Source organism: Coregonus lavaretus, assembly GCF_964263955.1.
Source record: "Coregonus lavaretus genome assembly, contig: HAP1_SCAFFOLD_3294, whole genome shotgun sequence".
In the NCBI taxonomy this organism is placed as follows: Eukaryota; Metazoa; Chordata; class Actinopteri; order Salmoniformes; family Salmonidae; genus Coregonus; species Coregonus lavaretus.
Window position 1 is genome coordinate 32680 of NW_028156175.1, and position 18500 is coordinate 51179.

At 43.2% G+C, this 18500-nt stretch overlaps 1 protein-coding gene across 1 annotated transcript in view; it reads left to right on the forward strand.

Moving 5' to 3' along the window:
- Positions 1 to 18500, forward strand: part of LOC311126713 (rho guanine nucleotide exchange factor 18-like) — a gene marked incomplete at both ends in the record, with an annotated part of 51318 nt that overhangs the window by 24243 nt on the left and 8575 nt on the right. The window contains 5 exons of the mRNA XM_084200705.1: positions 1259 to 1326; positions 6004 to 6049; positions 12515 to 12665; positions 16425 to 16537; positions 17804 to 17859. Of these exons, the coding sequence (XP_084056831.1) occupies positions 1259 to 1326; positions 6004 to 6049; positions 12515 to 12665; positions 16425 to 16537; positions 17804 to 17859 (434 nt within the window). The remainder of the gene's footprint in view (positions 1 to 1258; positions 1327 to 6003; positions 6050 to 12514; positions 12666 to 16424; positions 16538 to 17803; positions 17860 to 18500) is intronic.

The following is an 18500-nucleotide window of genomic DNA, read 5'->3' on the forward strand; positions in this document are numbered from 1 at the left end:
TTGGGGAGTTTCTCCCATTCTTCTCTGCAGATCCTCTCAAGCTCTGTCAGGTTGGATGGGAGTGTCGCTACACAGCTATTTTCAGGTCTCTCCAGAGATGTTAGATCGGGTTCAAGTCCGGGCTCTGGCTGGGCCACTCAAGGTCATTGAGACTTGTCCCAAAGCCACTCCTGCATTGTCTTGGCTGTGTGGTTAGGGTCGTTGTCCTGTTGGAAAGTGAACCTTCGCCCCAGTCTGAGGTCCTGAGCGCTCTGGAGCAGGTTTTCATCAAGGATCTCTCTGTACTTTGCGCCGTTCATCTTTCCTTCGATCCTGACTAGTCTCCCAGTCCCTGCCGCTGAAAAACATCCCCACAGCATGATGCTGCCACCACCATGCTTCACCGTAGGGATGGTGGCAGGTTTCCTCCAGACGGGATGCTTGGCATTCAGGCCAAAGAGTTCAATCTTGGTTTCATCAGACCAGAGAATCTTGTTTCTCATGGTCTGAGAGTCCTTTAGGTGCCTTTTGGCAAACTCCAAGCGGGCTGTCATGTACATTTTAATGAGTGGCTTCCGTCTGGCCACTCTACCATAAAGGCCTGATTGGTGGAGTGCTGCAGAGATGGTTGTCCTTCTGGAAGGTTCTCCCATCTCCACAGAGGAACTCTGGAGCTCTCTGAGTTCACTGGCTTGGTTTTATTCTCTGACATGCACTGTCATCTGTGGGACCTTATATAGACAGGTGTGTGCCTTTCCAAATCATGTCCAATCAATTGAATTTACCACAGGTGGACTCCAATCAAGTTGTAGAAACATCTCAAGGATGATCAATGGAAACAGGATGCACCTGAGCTCAATTTCGAGTCTCATAACAAAGGGTCTGAATATTTATGTAAATAAGGTATTTCTGTTTTAGTATTAATAAATGTGCAAAAATGTCTAAACCTGTTCTCGCTTTGTCATGATGGGGTATTGTGTGTAGATTACTGAGAACAAAATTTAATTTTAGAATAAGGCTGTAACGTAACGAAATGTGTAAAAAGTCAAGGGGTTTGAATACTTTCCGAAGGCACTGTATATGTGCCTGACATCTTGGAAGACGTGTGCTGAAAGTTTGGGGAAAATAGGAAATGAATTAGCATTTTTTTGTAATTTACTCGATGTTACTCCAGTGCTGTCGAGTAGCTGTTCAAATTTATTTTTAGATTTGTTTTGTAACTGAAAATAAAGTTGACCCATTGAAAAAGAGACTCATTTCTCCTCTCTCTGTTTTGCAGACTGTGCAGTGAACGTCCACAAGAGTTGTCGGACCCTACTAACGGAGTGTAACCGCAGCAAGAACAAGGTATGTTTAAACTAAATTTTACTTTTAGTTACTCCCTCTACTCATTTAGACCCAAAATGTAACCTTGCAGTTACAAGCAAGCATCTTCTTCGTTTTGCCAACGCTACTGTCTAAATTGTTCTCTCTCCCTCCAATTTAACATGGTCAATATCTTTGCTCTGTTACATTGCCTTCAGAAAGTATTCCCACCCCTTGATTTTTACCCACATTTTGTTGTTACAAAGTGGGATTAAAATGGATTGAATTGTCATTTTTTTGTCAGTGGAAGATTTAAAAGAAAAACATTTTGTAAATAAATAAATAAAATAAAAACACTAATGTATCTTAATTAGATAAGTGTTCAACCCCCTGAGTCAATACATGTTAAAATCACCTTTGGCAGCGGTTACAGCTGTGAGTCTTTCTGGGTAAATCTCAAACAGCTTGCCACACCTGGATCGGGCAACATTTGCCCATTATTCCTTTCAACATTTTTCAAGCTCTGTCAAATTGGTTGTTGATCATTGCTAGACAACCATTTTCAGGTTTTGCCATAGATTTTCAAGCAGATTTAAGTAAAAACTGTAATTCGCCCACTAAGGAACATCCACTGTCTTCTTGGTAAGCAACTACAGTTTAGATTTGGCCTTGGGTTTTAGGTTATTGTCCTGCTGAAAGGTGAATTCATCTCCCAGAGTCTAATGGAAAGCAGACTGAACCAGGTTTTCCTCTAGGATTTTGCCTGTGTGCTTAGCTCCATTCCGTTTTTTTTTTTATCCTGAAAAACCCAAGTCCTTAACGATTACAAGCATACCCATAACATGATGCAGCCACCACTAGGCTTGAAAATATGGAGAGTGGTACTCGGTAATGCATTGGATTGGATTTGCCCCAAACAAACTTTTTTTCCTCAATACAGAGTGTTAATTGCTTTGACAATTTTTTTGCAGTTTTACTTTAGTGCCTTGTTGCAAACAGGATGCATGTTTTGGAATATTTATATTCTGTACAGCAGGGGTGTCAAACGTCCGGCCCACGGGCCGGATCAGGCCCGCAAACGGGTTTAATCCGGCCCGCGAGATGATTAAAAAAAAAAAAAAAAAAAATTTGTATAATAATGCGCTGCAATTTTTCAATAAAATAAACTGCTGTTCCAATTGCGTCCACTGGATGGCGCAATAGCAATTGTGTTAAGCAAACTGTTTATACCGGGGCAGAGCAAGTAGGTCAAGCACGTGCAGCCAATGAGCTACTTTGTTTTGCCCGCGATATTTATTACGGCTTCTACTTTTAACATTATGTGCTTTGGCACCCTCATTGCCCCAATATGTCTCTGTCAAAAAAGAGAAAAGTGGACGCAGAGTGTTCCAAGAAAAATGGTCATCATATAGAATTGAATGGGAAAGCTGTATGTTTGGTGTGTTCAGAGCATGTTGCAGTGCTGAAAGAATATAACCTTTGTCGCCACTATGTGAGTCTTCATGCTGACAAATATGACAACTTTCAAGGACAGCGGAGATGAGAGAAGGTGAATGAACTGTTGGCGGGTCTGAAGAAACAGCAGTCTGAGTTTACTCACAGCCGAGACATCAGTGACGCTGCAGTGAAAGCTAGCTACCTCATTGCTAATGAAATCGCAGTGGCTTCAAAACCATTTAGTGAGGGTGAATTTGTAAAAACATGCATGATGAAGGCAGCGGAGATTGTGTGCCCTGAAAAGCGGCAGGCTTTTGCAAATATCAGCCTGACAAGAAACACAGTTGCAGACAGGATTTCCGATCTTTCAGTGGATTTGGACAGCCAGTTGAAGCAAAAAGTAAAGTCATTTATTGCGTTTTCGGTTGCAATTGATGAAAGCACGGACATTACAGATGTTGCACAACTGGCCATTTTCATCCGCGGAGTTGATGACACATTGACCGTCACCGAGGAGTTCATGGAGTTGGTGCCGATGACAGATACAACGACAGCAGCTGATATTTTTACCGCACTCGTCGGCGCGCTGGACAGGGTCGGAGTGGACTGGTCCCGCGCTGTCAGCCTGGCTACAGATGGTGCGCCCTCAATGATCGGGAAAAAAGCAGGCGTTGTGACAAAGTTCAGAGAGAAAGTGCAATCTGCAAATGGAGGACGTGATTTTTTGACTTTTCACTGTATTTTGCACCAGGAGGCTTTGTGTTGCAAGTCATTAAAGATGGATAACGTCATGAAGGTGGTCATCCAAACTGTTAATTTCATCCGATCCAGAAGCCTGAATCACCGTCAGTTTGACAGCCTTCTCAGAGAGAAAGACCACATCTATGGCCTGCCATACCACACTGAGGTAAGATGGTTAAGCCGAGGTGCTGAGGCGTTTCTTTGATTTACGAGAAGAAATTGAACAGTTCATGGAAGAAAAGGGCAAACCAGTGTTAGAATTTCATTCCGCAGAATGGATGCAGGACCTTGCATTTATGGTGGATGTTACAGAGCACCTGAATAACTTGAACAAACAGCTGCAAGGGCGCAACAAAGTTGTCACGCAGTATTATGACAGCATACGTTCTTTCAAGTTGAAGCTGTCATTGTGGGAGACGCAACTTGCCGGTGGTGATGCAGCTCACTTCCCCTGTCTGAAAAATGTGTGCGCGACCCAACATGTGGCAGACATGAAGCGGTTCAAAGATAAAATAACGGGACTGTTACGGGAGTTTGAGCAACGCTTTCAGATTTATGTTTATATGTTTTTATGTTGATGTGCTATTGTTTTTAATTGATTTTATTTTATTTTTATATTTAACCTATTCTTGACTCTGGTTCTTGCACTTGTTTGGGGAACAGGATTTCATTATTTTTATCTACATTTCTGCCTGAGAAATGACACCCTGATATAGTTCTGTGATCTGTGATCTACTTCTGTGAATCACTGAGGCATTGTGTGTTTGTGTGTTCTTTGTCCTCAGAACTTTCAAATAACTTGAGGTGTTTTATGATTAATAGTGATGTTGTGCTTTTGGACACTGTCCTCAGGCTCCAGCTTTATGTTTATATGTTTTTATATTGATGTGCTATTGTTTTTAATTGATTTTATTTTATTTGTATATTTAACCTATTCTTGACTCTGTGGTTCTTGCACTTGTTTGGGGAACAGGATTTCATTATTTTTATCTACATTTCTGCCTGAGAAATGACACCCTGATGTAGTTCTGTGATCTGTGAAACAGTTCTGTTAATCACTGAGGCATTGTGTGTTTGTGTGTTCTTTGTCCTCAGAACTTTCAAATAACTTGAGGTGTTTTATGATTAATAGTGATGTTGTGCTTTTGGACACTGTCCTCAGGCTCCAGCTTTATGTTTATATGTTTTTATATTGATGTGCTATTGTTTTTAATTGATTTTATTTTATTTGTATATTTAACCTATTCTTGACTCTGTGGTTCTTGCACTTGTTTGGGGAACAGGATTTCATTATTTTTATCTACATTTCTGCCTGAGAAATGACACCCTGATATAGTTCTGTGATCTGTGAAACAGTTCTGTTAATCACTGAGGCATTGTGTGTTTGTGTGTTCTTTTTCTTTAGAATTTTCAAATAAACTTGACGTGTTTTATGATTAATAGTGATGTTGTGCTTGTACTATTTTGGACACACTGTCCTCAGGCTCCAGCTTTATGTTGTATGTTGATCGTATTAAAACAAAGAAAACAATCTGAAGTTGTTGTTTTTAAGTTATATATACCATGATTTTTCCGGTCCGGCCCACTTGGGAATAGATTTTCCTCCATGTGGCCCCTGAGCTAAAATGAGTTTGACACCCCTGCTGTACAGGCTTCCTTTTCACTCTATCAATTAGGTTAGTATTGTGGAGTAACTACAATGTTGTTGATCCATCCTCAGGTTTCTCCTATCACAGCTATTAAACTCTGTAACTGTTGTAAAGTCACCATTGGCCTCATGGTGAAATCCCTGAGCGGTTTCCTTCCTCTCCGGCAACTGAGATAGGAAGGACGCATTTATATTTGTAGTGACTGGGTGTATTGATACACCATCCAAAGTGTAATTAATAACTTCACCATGCTCAAAGGGGTATTAAATGTCTGCTTTTTTATTTTTACCCATCTACCAATAGGTGCCCTTCTTCTTTGTGAGGCATTGGAAAACCTCCCTGGTCATTGTGGTTGAATCTGTGCTTGAAATTCACTGCTCGACTGAGGGACCTTACAGATAATTGTATGTGTGCAGTACAGAGCTGATGTAGTCATTCAAAAATCATGTTAAACACTATTATTGCACAAAGAGTGAGTCCACATTACACTATTTTTAATCCCAGCCCCCGTCCCCGCAGGAGGCCTTTTGCCTTTTGGTAGGCTGTCATTGTAAATAAGAATTCGTTCTTAACTGACTTGCCTAGTTAAATAAATAAATATATGTAACTTGTTAAGCACTTTTTTACTCCTGAACTTATTTAGGCTTGCCATAACAAAGGGGTTGAATACTTATTGACTCAAGACATTTCAGTTTTTCATTTTTTATTAATTGTAAAAGCTATTCCACTGATATTATGGGGTATTGTGTATAGGCTAGTGACAAGTCTCAATTTAGTCCATTTTAAATTCAGTCTGTCACACAAACATTTAGAAAAAGTCAAGGGGTGTGAATACTCTCTGAAGGCACTGTATATAATCCTCTGCTTGAAACTTGTGTTTTTCTCCTGATAGAAGGATTCTCTGCATAGGACCTTCACAACAGCATCGCCAAACCTCGGTGAGTGAAAAAAATACACACACACACACCTGTTTTTCTATCCTCGTGTGGACCTAAAATGTATTTCCATTCAAAACCCTTAACCCCTAAACCTTACCCTAATTGTAACCCTAAGCCTAACCCCTAAGCGTAAAATAGCCTTTGTCCTCCTGGGGATGTGGGAAATGCCCCCACAAGGGATAATTTCTTGTTTTACTATCCTGGTGGGGACCTTTGGGGATTTCAGGTCCCCACCAGGATAGAAGAACCAGACCACAGACTTTTCGACCTTCACAGCTCCAACGTTGGAATGATCACACGCACAGAACAAGATCTCCCATCTTTGATAGAGCTCTCCTCCTCTCGCCATTCCCTCTCTCCCCTCCTCCTCTTGCCAGTCCCTCTCTCCTCTCTCCTCCTCTCCCTTCTCCTCCTCCTCATACTTTCTCCTCCTCTCTCATCTCCTCCTCTCTCATCTCCTCTCTCCACATTCTCTCCTCCTCTCCCCATACTTTCTCCTCTCCCCATACTTTCTCCTCTATCCTCCTCTCTCATCTCCTCTCCTCCTCTCTCATCTCCTCTCCTCCTCTCTCATCTCCTCTCCTCCTCTCTCTTCTCCTCTCCTCCTCTCCCCATACGTTCTCCTCTCCTCCTCTCCCTTCTCCTCCTCTCTCTTCTCCTCCTCTCTCTTCTCCTCCTCTCTCTTCTCCTCCTCTCTCTTCTCCTCTCCCCTCTCCTCCTACGTTCTCCTCTCTCCTTCTCTCATCTCCTCTCTCATCTCCTCCTCTCCCCATACTTTCTCCTCCTCTCTCCACATTATCTCTCCTCCTCTCCCCATACTTTCTCCTCCTCTCTCCACATTATCTCTCCTCCTCTCCCCATACGTTCTCCTCTCCTCCTCTCCCTTCTCCACTCTCCTCATCTCCCTTCTCCTCATCTCCTCCTCTCCCTTCTCCTCTCTCCTCCTCCTCATACTTTCTCCTCCTCTCTCATCTCCTCCTCTCTCCACATTATCTATCCTCCTCTCCCCTTTCCCCATTCTCTCTCCTCTCTCCCCTTTCCTCCTCGGCTTGGCATCCATAGGCAACAAACCGATTGGCTCAACTGACCAATAACAGGGCACTGTGGTTTACCTCCACCATGCTGCCCTTTGATTGGTCAGCCAAGTTGAGCCCTGTGTTTGCCTATGGATGCAAGGGAGGAGAGGAGGGAAGGAACATGGGAGAGGTTAGGGGGTGATGAAGGATGAAGGAGGGGTGACAACAAGGAGGAGGAAAGAGGGATGATACTGGTCCCTGAGAGTCAAATTAAAGGTATCCTGCTGCTTCTCATATGGTTCTTGATAGCTGCTGTATCGTCCAATCACAGGGCAGATACAAGTCACGTGATCTGATGGCGAACACGTGATGGCACTTCATGTGTGCGCTAACGGATCGCGTGACTTGTATGTTCTGTAATTGGACAATACAGACCACGAGGTGGATTGGATAATTTACCACAGGTGGATTCCAATCAAGTTGTAGAAACATCTCAAGGATGATCAATGGAAACAGGATACACCTGAGGTCAATTTTGACTCTCATAGCAAAGGATCTGAATACTTACAAATAAGGTATTTGTTTTTTATTTGTAATACAGTTGCAAAAATGTCTAAACCTGTTTTCGCTTTGTCATTATGGGGTATTGTGTAGATTGATAAGGGGAAAAAAATAATGTAATCCATTTTAGAATAAGGCTGTAACATAACAAAGTGGAAAAATTCAAGGGGTCTGAATACTTTCCCGAATGCACTGTAAGTGAAGATCTGCTCCAGCCTCTCCAACCTAATTTGTTTGTGTGTATAAGGTGGGTTGGATCCTGTATGGACTAAGAAAGTATATCTTATATCACTGGTCCCCAGCAGTGTTGAGCTCAGTTCAGAATTGAGAATGCCTCATAATATCCAATTCAATTATTGAATTTGAAATTCATTTTAATTGACGTAGTGAACAGGATACAGAATTGCAATTTTAATTAAAGGAAATGGAATTGAATTCAATGAAATTCAATTAAATTCAAGTGCCTCTTCTATTCTATATTAGTGTAGTCTATACAAATACACGTTTTGTACATAAAACATGTCTTTTATATACATGCATATAAAATATTGTTGAAACAATTGATTTTCAGCACTAACTCTTAAAATGTAATGATCAAGGAGAACAAAACCTGTATGTGAATATTATAAGTTATTATATTTAATTAATCACTTAAATTCTGTTCAATATGGGGAAAATACTACATTTCCCTAAAGCCATCAAATAGAAGCCAAACAAATGAAATGTTTGGTGGAAATATAATTGTATAAATAAAAAAGTCATGTTCTATGACTGAGTGGAATTTCTTTGAATTGCACTGAATAAAAGTATACTTCCTGTCACTCAAATTCTAATTCTACATCATTTGGGGTGTGTTCAATTCGAATTTCAACTCATGAGTTGAATGGGAGTCAATTCCTTAATTCTGAATTGAGCCCTGGTCTCCAGGGAACCAGATATCTACACTACAATATTCCCATTATACCTGGAACCTTCTAGTTACGTGTTGCTGTTAACTCCTATACTGAACAAAATATATAAATGCAATATGTAAAGTGTTGGTCCCATGTTTTATGAGCTGAAATAAAAGATCCCAGAAATGTTCCATATGCACAAAAAGCTTATTTCTCTTAAATTTTATTTACATCCCTGTAAGTGAACATTTCTCCTTTGTCAAGATAATCTATCCACCTGATAGGTGAGGTATATCAAGAAGCTGATTAAACAGCATGATCATTACACAGGTGCACCCTGTGCTGGGGACAATAAAAGGCAGTTTTGTCACACAACACAATGCCACAGATGTCTCCCAAGTTTTGAGGGAGTGTGCAATTGGCATGCTGACTGCAGGAATGTCCACCAGAGCTGTTGCCACGGAATTGAATGTTCATTTCTCTACCATAAGCCGTCTCCAACGTCGTTTTTAGAGAATTTGGCAGTAGGTCCAACCGGCCTCAACTGCAGACCACGTGTAACCACTCCAGTCCAGTACCTCCACATCTGGCTTCTTCACCTATAGGATCGTTTGAGACCAGCCACCCGGACAGCTGCTGATGAAATGTGGGTTTGTACAACCGAATAATTTCTGCACAAAACTATCAAACCGTCTCAGGGAAGCTCATCTACGTGTTCGTCGTCCTCACCTGGGTCCTCACCTGGGTCCTCACCTGGGTCCTCACCCGGGTCCTCACCCGGGTCCTCACCCGGGTCCTCACCTGGGTCCTCACCCGGGTCCTCACCTGGGTCCTCACCCGGGTCTTGACCTGGGTCCTCACCCGGGTCTTGACCTGGGTCCTCACCCGGGTCTTGACCTGACTGCAGTTCGGCATCGTAACCGACTTCAGTGGGCAAATGCTCACCTTTTGATGGTCACCGGCACACTGGGGAAGTATGCTCTTCATGGATAAATCCCAGTTTCAACTGTACTGGGCAGATGGCAAACAGCGTGTAGTATGGCGTCGTGTGCGGGAGCGGTTTGCTGATGTCAACGTTGTGAACAGTTATGGTATGGTCAGGCATAAGCTACGGACAACAAACAAAATAGCATTTTATCGTTGGCATTTGAATGCAAAAGAGATACCGTGATGAGATCCTGAGGCCCATTGTCGTGCCATTTATCCGCCGCCATCACCTCATGTTTCAGCATGATAATGCACGACCCATGTCGCAAGGATCTGTACACTTCCTGGAAGCTGAAAATGTCACAGTTATTCCATGGCCTACATAATCACCATACATGTCACTCGTTGAGCATGTTTGGGATGCTCTGGGTCGACGTCTACGACAGCGTGTTCCAGATCCCGCCAATATCCAGCAACTTCGCACAAACATTGAAGAGGAGTGGGACAACATTCTACAGGCCACAATCAACAGCCTGATCAACTCTATGCGAAGGAGAATTTGCGCTGCGTGGGGCAAATGGTCACACCAGATACTGACTGGTTTTCTGATCCACACCCCTACTTTTCTTTAAACTATCTATCTGTGACCAACAGATGCATATCTGTATATTCACAGTGATGTGAAATCCATAGATTAGGGCCAAATTAATTTATTTCAATTGACTGATTTCCTTATATGAACTATAACTCAGTAAAATCTTTGAAATTGTTGCATGTTGCGTTTTATATTTTTGTTCAGTGTAGTTGGGAATGAACTCCAATAATGCATGACCGTGAATAATTAGTTTCTTCCCTCTGTCCATTATCTTGGCTACAGAAAAAATAGCTGCAAATGAATTTGCATTTGAATCTGCAGTTCATACAATTTTAAAAACATTACAATACATTCACAGATTTCACAACACACTGTGTGCCCTCAGGCCCCTACTCCACCACTACCACATATCTACAGTACAAAAATCCATGCGTACGTGTGTCTGCATGTGTCTGCGCCTATGTTTGTTGCTTCACAGTCCCTGCTGTTCCATAAGGTATTTTTTTAAAATCTGTTTTTTAAATCTAATTGCATCAGTTACTTGATGTGGAATAGAGTTCCATGTAGTCATGGCTCTATGTAGTACTGTGCGCCTCCCATAGTCTGTTCTGGACTTGGGGACTGTGAAGAGACCTCTGGTTGCATGTCTTCTGGGGTATGCATGGGTGACCGAGCTGTGCGCCAGTAGCTCAGACAGACAGCTCGGTGCACCCAACATGTCAACACCTCTCATAAACACAAGTAGTGATGAAGTCAATCTCTCCTCCACTTTGAGCCAGGAGAGGTCGACATGCATATTATTAATATTAGCTCTCTGTGTACATCCAAGGGCCAGCCGTGCTGCCCTGTTCTGAGCCAATTGCAAGTTTCCTTTTTTATGACACCTGACCACACGACTGAACAGTAGTCCAGGTGTGACAAAACTAGGGCCTGTAGGACCTGCCTAGTTGATATTGTTGTTAATAAGGTAGAGCAGCGCTTTATTATGGACATACTTCTCCCCATCTTAGCTACTGTTGTATCAATATGTTTTGACCATGACAGTTTACAATCCAGGGTTACTCCAAGCAGTTTAGTCTCCTCAACTTCCACATTATTTATTACAAGATTTAGTTGAGGTTTAGGGTTTAGTGAATGATTTGTCCCAAATACAATGCTTTTAGTTTTAGAAATATTTAGGACTAACTTATTCCTTGCCACCCACTCTGAAACTAACTGCAACTCTTTAAGTGTTGCAGTATTTCAGTCGCTGTAGTAGCTGACGTGTATAGTGTTGAGTCATCTGTATACATAGACACACTTTACTCATTAGTAAAGATTGAAAAAAGTAATGGGCATAGACAGCTGCCCTGGGGAATTCCTGATTCTACCTGGATTATGTTGGAGAGGCTTCCATTAAAGAACACCCTCTGTGTTCTGTTAGACAGGTAACTCTGTATCCACAATATAGCAGGTGGAGTAAAGCCATAACACATACTTTTTTTCCAGAAGCAGACTGATCGATAATGTCAAAAGCCGCACTGAAATCTAACAAAACAGCCCCCACAATCTTTTTATCATCAGAGATGCAACCCAAAAATATGAGCATTAGGAATGAAAAGGCACAACTCTCACTGACAATTAAAAACCTGGTACTTTTAATCTAAATATTAAAATCAGGACATTTCCGCCATCATAATACTGTACATAAATTATATTTCCTTATCAATCAGTAATGGAAAAATTGTAATTCTGTCAATTAGTATGAAATTAATGAATGTGTTGTACGTGTCATTTGCATTTGAGAATCAGGAGACTTTTATTCCTTCCCTGGTGGATGAAGGCTGATGTTAAACGGCTCATCTTCAGTAGCAGCAGTCTGGTGGATGAAGGCTGATGTTAAACGGCTCATCTTCAGTAGCAGCAGTCTGGTGGATGAAGGCTGATGTTAAACGGCTCATGCGCCGTAGCAGCAGTCTGGTGGATGAAGGCTGATGTTAAACGGCTCATGCGCCGTAGCAGCAGTCTGGTGGATGAAGGCTGATGGTAAACGGCTCATCTTCAGTAGCAGCAGTCATCTGAAGAACAGCAGGACTCTGACTAATAGACCCCTGCGTTCTCATCTCCCTTCCTGCGGCTGGTCAATCTCTGCCTATGAGAGAGAGAGAGATCTCAGTAGTCCGGTTCTATATAAAGCCCTGTGTGCTGTCTCCGTGACTACAGCAGCATCCCTTCTAAAGCAGTATCGCCTCCTGTTCTACCAGACAGACACTATGGAACTACATTAGCAGTTAACAAGGGGGTTGACTGGGCCAGACCTCCCTGGAATGTCCGGGGGCCCTCATGGGGTCTGTCTGGGGGTCCGGTTGCTGATGCACAGAGAGAACCTCACCAGTCACTTCCTGCAGGGCTCTCAGTTTAGCGCCTGACTGCAGTGTTACTGGGGCCAGCAGTGCTCTAACCACCTCTTTCTCCTCCTCTCATCTCTCCCCAGCCCCGAGGGAGCGGGAGCGGGACCAGTCTTCTTCGGCCCCTGATTGCCCCTCTGGCTCTACGCACATCCCAGGCATGACCCTCACCCCGCAGGGACCCAGTGCTCAGCCTGCCTCCAACAGCTCTTCCTCCAGCCACAACAGCCGCTCCGGGTTAGTAAGAAGAACCACAGCTAGGCACCTGGCCAATCAATCAATAGGCTACATAAGCTAGCTGCTGGTCAATAAGTGTATGGTTCATAGAATCAAAAATTCAGCATGAACGTTGTGTAACCTAATCACCGAAAATGACTTACGTAGGGCAATGTCGGTGTCAGTAGTTTTCGCTTTATCATCCCAGCTCTACTCTGTAGTTATAGGCTCTATATCACTGTTCTCTATCACCTTATTGTCTTTGTCTTTGGCCGTGTCAGAAATACCCATACTTGCGTTCTTAATATGCATTTTGGGTATGCGGAAAAAAATAACGTTTTATATTATGTGAAATTTCAAACAATTTGTATGCTTTAAATGCCAGGATGTCATACCTATTTAGGCTTTTAATCTAGTAGAATTCGCTGCACACTATTGAGGAAGCGAATCGTATTTTGAGACCCACGTGTGTCTGACGAGCTGATAATCATAAAATGAACGAATGGCGGGAATCAACGCAGTTGCACAATAATGACGCGTTCTCAGTAGGAGGATGCCTAGTATGCTGTTATTTGTTGCTTACTGCATTCATTTTTACTTAACAGTACGTTCTAAATAGTACGTAGTATGATTTAATATGCAGTTTAAATAAGTAGTAGGAAAGACACATTTTGGACACGTTTTTTTTTCACCACCTGAAAGTAATTAATTTATCAAATTAAAGTTTATTGGTCGGGTTCACAGTTTTGCAGGTGTTATAGCGGGTGCAGCAAAGTGCTTATGTTACTAGCTCCTAACAATGCAGTAAAATGACAAATCAAGAAAGACCAGTGCAAAGGCCAAATTACAGAGGAATTACTTTTTGAGGCTATTAAATCCTTTGTGTGGAAAAACCCCAGGGCTTGATGGCATACTGGTAGAGGTATATCAAGCCTTTTTTTTATATACTCAAAGCTCAATTTTGAGCTTGTTTTAACTACTCTTATAGAAATTGTAGTCTGTCAGGTACTCAGCAGGAAGGTCTGATTTCACTATTATTAAAACAAGACACAGATGGCAAATAGACTGGATCTTTATATCTTAAAAACTGGAGGCCTCTAACACTTCAATGTTGTAATGCAAAAATACTATTGAAATGCATAGCACTCAGAATTAAGGTTTTACCAGATATTGTTCATCCTGATCATAGGTTTTTTACATGGACGATACATTGGTGATAATATACTACTAGAAATAATAGAACATCATGAAACATCTAAGAAGCCAGGCCTGGTATTTATAGCAGATTTTGAAAAGGCCTTTGATAAAGTAAGACTGGATTTTATTTATAAATGCCTGGATTTTTTTTCAATTTCGGTGATTCTCTTATAAAATGGGTAAAAGTAATATATAGCAACCCCAGGTGTAAAATAGTAAATAGCAGCTACTTCTCAGAATTGTCAAGAGGAGTTAAACAAGGGTGTCCGCTGTCACCATATCTATTTGTTATGGCCATCGAAATGCTAGCTATTAAAATCAGATCAAATAACAACATTAGAGGATTAGAAATCCAAGGCTTAAAAACAAAGGTGTCCATGTATGTCGATGACTCAAGTTTTATATTAAGTCCGCAAGCTAGATCCCTGCAATGTCTCATTGAAGATCTAGATAACTTTTCTGGACTCCCTGGACTAAAACCTAATTATGATAAGTGTACAATATTACGTATTGGATCTTTAAAAAAATACAACCTTTACATTACCCTGCAGTTTACCTATACAACGGGCTGACGGTGAAGTAGACATACTTGGTATTCATATCACAAAATATGTAAATGAGCTCTCCATGATGAATTCAATAGAAAACTAGTAAAAATAGACAAGATCCTGCAACCATGGAGAGGTAAATACCTGTCTATTTATGGAAAAATTGCCCTGATTAACTCCTTAGTCATATCTTCCTTTACTCACTTACTTATGGCGCTGCCTACTCCTGATTTATTCGTTTTTCAAATCATACGAGCAAAATATATTTCGCTTTTTGTGGGATGCTAAACCAGACAAGATAAAGCGTGCCTATCTATATAATGAATATGAATTGGGTGGGTTGATATTATAAAATATATAGGCACTAAACCTCTCTAAAAGCATCACTTATTCAAAAGTTTTACTTGAACCCTAAATGGTTCTCAAGTAGATTACGAAGAAAAGCTCATCCATTGTTTAAAAATGGCCATTTTGCCTTTGTGCAGATTGCCATGTCTCATCTTCGATTAATTGAAAATTGTATTTTTTCTTTTTCAAACAAGCATTGCAGAGCTGGCTACAATTTCATTTCCCTGAAAAGATAGAACAAACATTATGGCTGAACTCAAATGTGCTGGTTGATATAAGACCTGTATTTATGGGAAAAATGTTTGAAAAGGGACTTTTTGTTTTTAAATGATATTGTAAATTGGAATGGTAGAGTTATGTCTTTCATGGAGTTATCAGAATTGTATGGGAAGGTCTGCTCAATCCAAGATTACAACCAATTGATTACAGCATTACCTCAAAAATGGAGGAGGCAGGTGGCAGTGGGAGGAGGTAGGGAACTGGTCTGTCTGCCCAATATATAGGATCAAAACTGGCGGAGGAATAAAAATAGCATGAATAGGAAAGTATAGCAGTTTCATTTGAGGACCAGGATATTGACAGCTGTGCCATACAGATTGCAAAATAGTTGGGAAGAGATTTTTTGATGTACCGATTCCATGGTACAGGGTTTATGAGTTGATATATAAAACGACGCAAGATTCAAGACTTCGTGCTTTTCAGCTAAAATTATTATATAGAATTCTTGCCACCAACCAAATGTTGAATATTTGGGGCATACAATCATTGAAGCTCTGCAGATTTTGTTGTGAGGATACAGAATCAATAGACCATTTGTTTTGGTATTGCCCTCAGGTAGCCTGCTTCTGGTCTCAGGTTCAGGAATGGCTGAAAATGCATAACATTGATTGATTTTTCTCGGGGCGGTCTCAGATGGTTGAGGGGCAGCTCTTGTGGAACTGTGGGGGGGGGATCTTGGAGGGCTGGCTGTTGGGAGCTTGGGCCGGTGGCTGATGGGTCGCTGGTTCGGGTCCCCGTTTTTGACCTTGTGGGAGATCTGTCGACGTGCCCTTGAGCATATAAGCTGTTCAACAGACAGATGGTCTGGTGATAGAAGCTGTTCTTTAGTCTTGGTCTGATCTCTGATGCACCTGTACTGGCTGTCTTTTAACCTGTGTGAAAAGATTCCGGTGGTTGTGGTGTTTAATCTAGGCTATTTCTACGTTCTTGCCTTTCAGCTTAAACGCTAGTTTTCTCTACATCTCTGTGATGTGTTATTAATAGGTGGCATGCAGCAGCTACGGACCTTTTAAAACAGCCGGTGCTGTCGTAGATGGACCGTCTTGCAGGCAGGCTGCAGGAGGGTGGCGTGAAGCTGTGTTTTTGTCATGTGTGGTGGTAGTGTGGTCTCTGTTAGCGTGTAGACTATGACCCTCTGGGCTGCTGTAGTCTATAGCTGTCTATAGTCTATGGCCGCCGTCTAGCTATGGCCGTCGTCTGTCTCCTGTGGTCTCGTAGTGTTAGTGTAGTCTCTCAGTATGTTCAGTATTTATCTGTGTCTGTAGTGTTAGATTAGTCTCTCAGTATGTTCAGTATGTATCTGTGTCTGTAGTGTTAGTGTACAATAGTCTGTTGTCTGGACAAGTCTCAGTCTCTCAGTATGTTCAGTGTTTATGCCACTCTAGACCTTTTGGCGCTCGTCTTTCAGAGCCCCCCCAGGGGACATGGATGAGCTGGACAGCCTACGCCTCGGGATCAAGCGCTTCAACGAGGACGCCGTCTCCCTGGCCCCTTCCACCACTGACTCCATCATTGTAGAAGGTGAGTGGGCTAGGGAGGGAGCTGCTGCGCGTCGCAGCTCAGATACTGTACCTGGGGCGAGTGTACTGTACAGCCAGGGTGGACAACCGCTACTGGGTGTGCAGGCTTTTGCTCCAACTCTGTTGTAACTAACCTGATTCAGCTGATCAAAGTCCTGGTGAGCAGCTAATTGGTAGAATCAGTGTTTGTTGGCTAGATTAGGGTTGGAGAGAGCCTGCAGGACGGTAGCTCTCCAGGGGGAGGGTAGCTCTCCAGGGGGAGGGTAGCTCTCCAGGGGGAGGGTAGCTCTCCAGGAGAGGGTAGCTCTCCAGGGGGAGGGTAGCTCTCCAGGAGAGGGTAGCTCTCCAGGGGGAGGGTAGCTCTCCAGGGGGGAGGGTAGCTCTCCAGGGGGAGGGTAGCTCTCCAGGGGGAGGGTAGCTCTCCAGGGGGGAGGGTAGCTCTCCAGGGGGGAGGGTAGCTCTCCAGGGGGGAGGTAGCTCTCCAGGTGGAGGGTAGCTCTCCCTCCCCCTAGCTCTCCCTCCAGGGGGAGGGTAGCTCTCCAGGGGGGGGGTAGCACTCCAGGTGGAGGGTAGCTCTCCAGGGGGAGGGTAGCTCTCCAGGGGGGAGGGTAGCTCTCCAGGGGGGAGGGTAGCTCTCCAGGGGGGAGGGTAGCTCTCCAGGGGGAGGGTAGCTCTCCAGGGGGAGGGTAGCTCTCCAGGGGGAGGGTAGCTCTCCCTCCCCCTAGCTCTCTCTCCAGTGGGAGGGTAGCTCTCCAGGGGGGAGGGTAGCTCTCCAGGGGGGAGGGTAGCTCTCCAGGGGGAGGGTAGCTCTCCAGGGGGGAGGGTAGCTCTCCAGGGGGGAGGGTAGCTCTCCAGGGGGGAGGGTTGTCTAACCCTGTTATGGTAGGTTATGTAACCGATATGTAGATTGCGTGGGCTATGGGGAGGGAGATGGGGCCTCACCCAGTTTCATTAAGCTAGTGCGTGGGGGAGAGACCTCTAGCCGAGGTTGTCTAGCAGTACTGTGGCTCCTAGAGCTGCGACAGTAGAAAGACAACCAGCCATCCACACAGACCGTGGTAGATCACTATGGGTTCTTACTGGCCGTAACACAGGTTGGATTATTACTTTTGCATTTAATTGCACATGTTGGTAAATCATATGATGTGACAATTAGGAACATCACCTATTGAAGGCATTCAAAATACATTTCAGTTGAGTTGTGCTGCACACTAATCATAATAATTTGAGCCGTGCTGTTCTGTGACCCGCCCCTCCCCTTCCCCAGATGCGTACTACTCTACATTTCGAGCTGATCTGGATTCAGATGCCCAGGACCTGGAGGTATTGTATTATTGTACACTGAACTCGAATATAAAACACAACATGTGAAGTGTTGGTCCCATGTTTCATGAGCTGAAATAAAAGTTGTTCCATTCGCACAAAAAGCGTATTTATCTCAAATTTTGTGCACAAATTTGTTTACATCCCTGTTAGTGAGCATGTATTTCTCCTTTGCCAAGATAATCCATCCACCTGACAGGTGTGGCATATCAAGAAGCTGATTAAACAGCATGATCATTACACAGGTGCACCTTGTGCTGGGGACAATAAAAAGCCACTCTAAAATGTGCAGTTTTGTCACAACACAATGCCACAGATGTCTCCAAGTTTTGAGGGAGCGTGCAATTGGCATGCTGACTGCAGGAATGTCCACCAGAGCTGTTGCCAGGGAATTGAATGCTCATTTCTCTACCATAAGCCACCTCCAATGTCATTTGAAAGAATTTGGCAGTACGTCCAACCGGCCTCACAACCGCAGACTACGTGTATGGCGTTGTGTGGGCGAGCGGTATGCTGATGTCAACGTTGTGAACAGAGTGCCCCATGGTGGCGGTAGGGTTATGGTATGGGCAGGCATAAGCTACGGACAACGAACACAATTGCATTTTATCGATGGCAATTTGAATGCGCAGAAATACCTT